We start from the raw sequence: 6,637 nt of genomic DNA on the forward strand, positions 1-6,637 counted from the left end.
CTCTGTTTTTATTGGATATTTTTCCTCTTATTAGGATACATCGCTCTAAAAATTGTGCAAATTACGGATGAGTATAAAATATATTTTATACTCATCAATGGAAAATTTTAGATCGATAAATTTTCAATGTTAATATTAATGATCAATATCAATGTTTATTCATTGTCGATACACAGTATCATTATCTTACTTTCAGTTCTCAGCAGGTATCATCCAAGTTTCTTAATCCTAGGACTACACATGACATTTGTACATGTATTATCGGATTTATCTTATAGCGTTTTTTGGCAAAACTAATGCGCATTCAATGTACTTTAAAGCCGTTGTGCACAAATCGACATAAAGATGTACATTCAATAAAAATATAGAAATATAGAATTAAACTGTGAAATATTCAATATATTTTATTGTGCTATTTGATAAAATATATATTGATATTTTATCAATTTAGATATCTCTTACTTTTATATTTAGATTAGAATAGTACAACAGCTTTAAGTGCACTGTGTGTGCACTAGTTCTAATGAAAAACGCTATTAATGTTTTAATCTTATTTTTTGACGCAATTCCGATACAAATATATTTTTCAATAAATTTGTTTACATTAAAATACCGGATATCATGAAATAAGATTATAAAATTAAATTTCAAGTTAACTAAATTGTTAAATGTAAATATTTAAAGGAAAAATTTCTAAGAATATTAGCAAATAGAAATTTTCGCCGGGTCAAATAAATCCAGATATAGTCCTAGGGTTGGACGCCATAAAATGAAATGTAAGAACTGAAATTTTTTATATATACAAAATGACATAACTAAAATCATCTCATTATGAATCTTTCAATAACATATCACTTTTCATGTGTATCATGCAGAGAGTAGATGCTTAGAATCAATGTCTAATTTTCTTAAAGGGGATTTTGTAGATTTTATAGTGTAAAAAATTACGATATCTACAAAAACTTACGATATCTATTGAGATTTAAAACTGAAAATTAAAACTGACAATTTACATGTTACTAACTTCTTGCTTTTAATTTGTACAATCTTCAACAATTCTATAACGTACGTGCGCGTTATAGAATTAAAATGTTTTGAAAATAAAATTATTTGAAAATAAAATGAAAATAAAAAATTTGATCCGTATTTTTATTGTTCTTCTAGTACAGCTGATTGATCAGTATTGAAGAAGCAAATAAATTTTATTGTAGCATAACAGAAGTTAGTCTCATTCTTACATATTTACATATTCTTATCTTAGAAATACAAAATGTATAACATGCAGTATAATATGCATTATGGAAGAAATATCTAATTTTGTATATCTTGTCCTTCAACATTGTCGTTGCATAAGAGTGCATAGTTCTATCTATTTATGTAAGTCTATGGTATACCGCCCAATTGATCACTGCTGATAAACTTTCTTATTATTTTACTTATTAAGACATCTACTTTTTACGCACTATTTTATATCTTTTGTACTTTAAGAGATCGAAGAAATATTAGAAGTATTATTGATATGTAATATCTCTATTTCTCACAGAAATTCAATATATATATTAATTTTATCAATTAAATTAATCATATAAGAATTAATTAAACTTGCTATGAGAATTAATTAAACTTGCAAAATCTTTTATATTTATTAAGCACCATTATTATAAATAAGTGCTACAAATGAAGGATTTTTACTCTAAGTCAGTTCTTTAAATGAAGACTGACATTTCTATCTCCAAAAATTTAACGAATATGTACAATCAAAATACAATAATTTTTCATATTATCCAGGGAATATTTATCAGTACATTTAGCAATGAAAGAGAAAAAGCTGAGAATATAGAGAACATTTTCATGAATTTGATGATATGCATGGTTGATGAATTGCAGGTATTCAGGGCGCGCACACCGCCGGAAGCGATGGACCTAGTGGCACGGCTCTTGGAATATACACCGTCGTTACGCATGACACCGTTGCAAGCGTGTGCGCATTCATTCTTCAATGAATTACGCGAACAAGGCACGCGGTTACCAAGTGGTCGTGAATTACCGCCACTTTTCAATTTCACCGAGCATGAGCTGCGAATCCAGCCGATCCTTAACAGCATGCTGATACCCAAATACATGCAATCGGCCGCCGCCACCACCGGTACAGAGGGGAATCCCGGCGGGGGCGGCGGAGGCGGAGGTGGCGGCCAGTCGGACGCCACGGGCGCCGCTGCCAGTGCTAGCGGTAATTCTAGTGATAATAGCGCCAACAATCCCAACACCACCACTAACACTACCGCTACCAACACGCAAAACACTGACCCTAGCCAATCGAACATGGCTTGAACCGCTTTATTCTATTTTCTATTTTTCTTTTCTTTTTTAACGTTATTAAAGAGTTGGGTTATGACGTTGTTACGATGGCATGACGAAATAACCATCTTCTGACGAGGATGTCCACATTGTAAATGCGATATACCGCATTGCGGAGTAAATAGATATAAGATTCTCTCTAGCGAGAAGTAGTGTAGTACTGCGACGCGATTCAGTGGAATTAAAGCTCTTAGTTCATCTCCGTAGGTAGCTCTATAGGTAGGACCAGGGGATCCTAACTCTCTTTATTTTGACAAAAACGGAAGTTTGATGAATTCATAATTTTTAAAGGACAGAGCGTCAACTTATTTCTTCGCCACTTACTGGCTTTTTTATTGCCAATAGTGGCTGGTTGATCAACTTCTGTAAATTAGATAGTCAAGTTTCTTCTATTTCAGATTCATTTTGCATCTATTCTTTATTTATTTAAAGATAAAATTGCTATTCTTACGGAATAGGTATATAAGTAGACGAATTTCTCAAAGTAGAATATTGTTTAGTTTGCGAAACTATAATAACATTTCAGATTCATAAAAACGTTTCTGAAAAAATAATATAAAACAATTATTAGTAACAAAATAAAAAGAAACAAATTATATTCATTTTTTATAATTGCATGAAATATATAGGAATAGAAGTGTGTGTGTGTGTGTATGTGTGGGTGTGGGTGTGTGTGTGTGTGTGTGTGTGTGTGTGTGTGTGTGTGTGTGTGTGTGTGTGTGTGTGTGTATAGATACGTGTATAGCTTTCACAGAAATGTAACAAATATAAATTGCGCATTCTGTTTAAATACTGTATACACAATTTATAATAAGAAAGAAAGCTTTGCAAGATATCTTCTTTATCTAAAATAAAAGAAGAGATGGATGTCATGAGATTGCGTCTAAACTGACGTAAAATCAACAAAGCATCGAAAAATATTGCTCTCTTTCTCTAACTTATGACTAGATCGAGAATGGACAATTTTTATTTATTACATCCGTAGATTCCAATATACATCACATCCCGTTTCTCGTTAAATGAACTATTTTAGTTTGCTGTTTTTGAAGGATGGAATCAGGCGGCATTGAAATTCATTTTCTCTTTCCAAAGGGGGTTTGGAGCCTCTGTGTAGGTATATAGTATCAAAAGATTTTATACGTTAAGATAAATTATGTTTTTCATATGTTACAATATGTATTTGATAGAATAAATTTACGAAACATGCCGAAAATTCTGGAGAAATACTTGTGAAACTAGATCTGTCACAAAATTCATATATGGAATATGTGTAAATCATACAATATTAATTTATCTACAGAAGAGAAAATTCGGAACTGTTTGCGAATTTATTTTGTCAACTGCGAATTGTCGCATGCGGAAAGCTAATTCAATATGCATGCGCAAGAAAAGAAATTTATGCTATTCTTTATTTCTGACATAAACTGATATTGTTACTAGGAGTCTTAATTCCGCTTCGTTGTTTTCGAATCGAATTTAATGTATATACATATACGTGTACGAACTTGTTTCTCTTTAACTTTAAATACCGCTGAATGCGTCTAATTAAAGGTAAACTAAGAGATGTATAATCTAATGCGTCTATAGTAATGTCGTTTGCGTCGCCATCATTTTATATTTTAAGACACTGCGGAATCGAAGCTCGACGAAAATATCGACTTGAAGTGAAGATTGTGAATGCTAATTGAAGGATGCTATGTTGTTTTTTGTAGACTAGAACGACGCAATTTGACAGCGAATGCTTAATTATACCCTATGTATATATAAAAAATAAAATTCTTTAACACAATGACTGCTATATTATATGCATCATTTATATGCGAATGACATTCTTGTTTCTATTATTCAAATACGGCAAATTTTCATAAACTCTGTTGTGCAATGATATTCTATAACAAAGAAAGTGAGATAAAAAAATATATTGGTTTCCTAGACCTTGTTTATGAAATTGAATGTCATTTATATATAAATGATATGGCAGTCAATGTGTTAATTAACTGATAACGGTTAAATATACGATCCTAATTGAATTAAAATACAGTCGAATGCCTGTGAACTCATCAAGCTTAAAAGAAAAGCATTTTATGTATTTTTCCTTCAGTCGGATTTTTCAATAGTATACAGAATATTTGGTAATTAATGTGCCATCTTTCGCGGACAAATAGGAGGAATTAAACTGAATAAAAGTTTTAACATTTTTCAAATAATTGCTCAATAATTAATGAAACATTAATAAAGAGATTTGCGAATGAGTGTGCATCCGCGCGTAACAAAAGATATCACAGTGTTGTATTATTTATTGTTATTAGATATGCGTTTCTTCCCATATCTCGTTGCACTCGCAATTATCGTGTGACATCTTCGACTCTTTCTTGCCGAATTGCACATTGATTTGCGAGTAATTAATTTTTTTAAATTAATTACTCATATTATTAATTACTCAATTTCAAGTAATTAATTATTGAGAGTCTTATAAAAGGATGTTTATACTCATTGTACAAGTCATAGAATGGCTACCTGTCCATGAGAGATGCCATCCAGAGTAATGACCAGACACTTTACATATTGAAAAAAATGCTCTTATTTGCTTTTTCATTGTAATGATTACATAGCAAATTATGAATAGTGAAAAAATTGTCTTTAAAGAATATTTAGTTCACACAGTATATCGGAGTTGATTACAGATATTCGATTGTAACCATATTTAATTATGTCTAGGCGGTTCTAGACAAAATCTAATCTACAACATTAACTTGAAAAAGTACAGATGTTGTTGAAAGAAGACTATCATACTGTTAAAGTAATTTGGCAACAAGAACAAATTACTTTATTGCTGAATTGACTTAAATGTACATACTAAATGTACATATATATATTGGTTCCTCTTTAATCAACAATTGCTAAACATGATTCGAGTTGAAGACAAACTAAAACAATCTGTAATCAAATGTCTAGTAATTTATTAATTGCAAAATCAATTGAGGAAAATATCGATGACGAGTGTAAAAAGATCATCGTGCTATCGACATAATTTAGGATATATTTTGTGTGTGTGTGTGTGTGTGTGTGTGTGTGTGTGTGTGTGTGTGTGTGTGTGTGTGTGTGTGTGTGTGTGTGTGTGTCGTTCCTTCTCTAACAACTGATAATTGCTAAACTTGACACTAGTTGAAGGAAAATTCAAAATAATTGCGTAATTTAGCATCTAATATTAATTTAACGATAAAATGAGAAGGAAGAATAGAAACCGGTATAATTAAACATTTAGACTTAAATGATTATTTCGTGAATACATGAAATGGTAATTTTCTTAAAATTTTTTCTTACGGAAAATTGTACTCATCGAAATTATACCGGTTTCAAATTATATTATAATGTTATTGCAAAGTTTGGTTTGGGAGAAGGAAAGTAAAAATTGGAAATGGACTATAACATTCTCGATTCATAACATGAGTTTTATTAAGCCGGACTGTATTTCTTCAAGATTTCAGTCAAACCGTAGACATCGTATAGTACAGAACAATATAATGAATATCGAGGTTATCGAGCGATAGTATCAATAGTAATTAATGTTCGCAAATCATCTCGACTAATATCATCTTGTAGGCAAATGATGAAAGGGATACTCTATATTTTGTGTTCAGATTTTTAACGGATTTTTTCCGTTAATAACTACTATTGATAAAGAGAGATATTTGAAATATGTTTCAATATATGTACAAAAATGTCTCGGATAGAAAAACTAATCGACTTGCCGCGAACTAAACGCGCTGTCGTAGTTGAAGAGAATGCTAGCTAACAAATTCATGTTTCTTGCCGGAGCATTTAGTGAAAAGACAGATATTAAATTAATGCCTATATTAGATATGCCTCGGCTCTTAAAATTGTTATCCCTAAATACTGTCGCTATACTATGATTTTTCTCGGTTTTTCGGCTTTTCAAATTCTTTTCTTTTTTTTTTCTTTTTTTTTTTTTTTAATCTAGATGACGAACTTCTGATCGACTCAATGGAGCGATTTGTAATACTTTTAAGTCGATGACACATCATCATGGTGAATGGACTTTTTGACATGTTAATAAAAATCCTTCGATAATAAAAAAAGCTTTTTGTGCGTTATACATGTCCCAGGATCAGTTACGGGAAATAGAAAATTCAAGTTTTTCTTACGAAGGGACGGGTGATAAAAATGAACACTCTCTTAGATTAAGAAGATATGCGCTTCTCATATTGCAAGAATTGTGGAAAAGTTTGTAGCACGTATATATATATATATATATATA

General features: G+C 31.0%; 1 protein-coding gene across 6 annotated transcripts in view; it reads left to right on the forward strand.

Annotated features, from left to right (window-relative positions):
• LOC108686767 (glycogen synthase kinase-3 beta) overlaps positions 1-6,637 on the forward strand; it is a 54,461-nt gene that overhangs the window by 41,747 nt on the left and 6,077 nt on the right. For 2 of the 6 annotated variants that reach the window (XM_018192224.1, XM_018192225.1), the window contains exon 8: positions 1,888-2,742. In XM_018192224.1, coding sequence (XP_018047713.1) covers positions 1,888-2,331 — 444 coding nt within the window. In that variant the 3' untranslated portion in view covers positions 2,332-2,742. Of the gene's footprint in view, positions 1-1,887; positions 2,745-6,637 lie in introns of those variants that run through there. The other 4 variants (XM_018192220.1, XM_018192223.1, XM_018192226.1 and 1 more) reach the window with 3 other exon arrangements.

Source organism: Atta colombica, unplaced genomic scaffold (genome assembly GCF_001594045.1).
Source record: "Atta colombica isolate Treedump-2 unplaced genomic scaffold, Acol1.0 scaffold189, whole genome shotgun sequence".
NCBI lineage: Eukaryota > Metazoa > Arthropoda > Insecta > Hymenoptera > Formicidae > Atta > Atta colombica.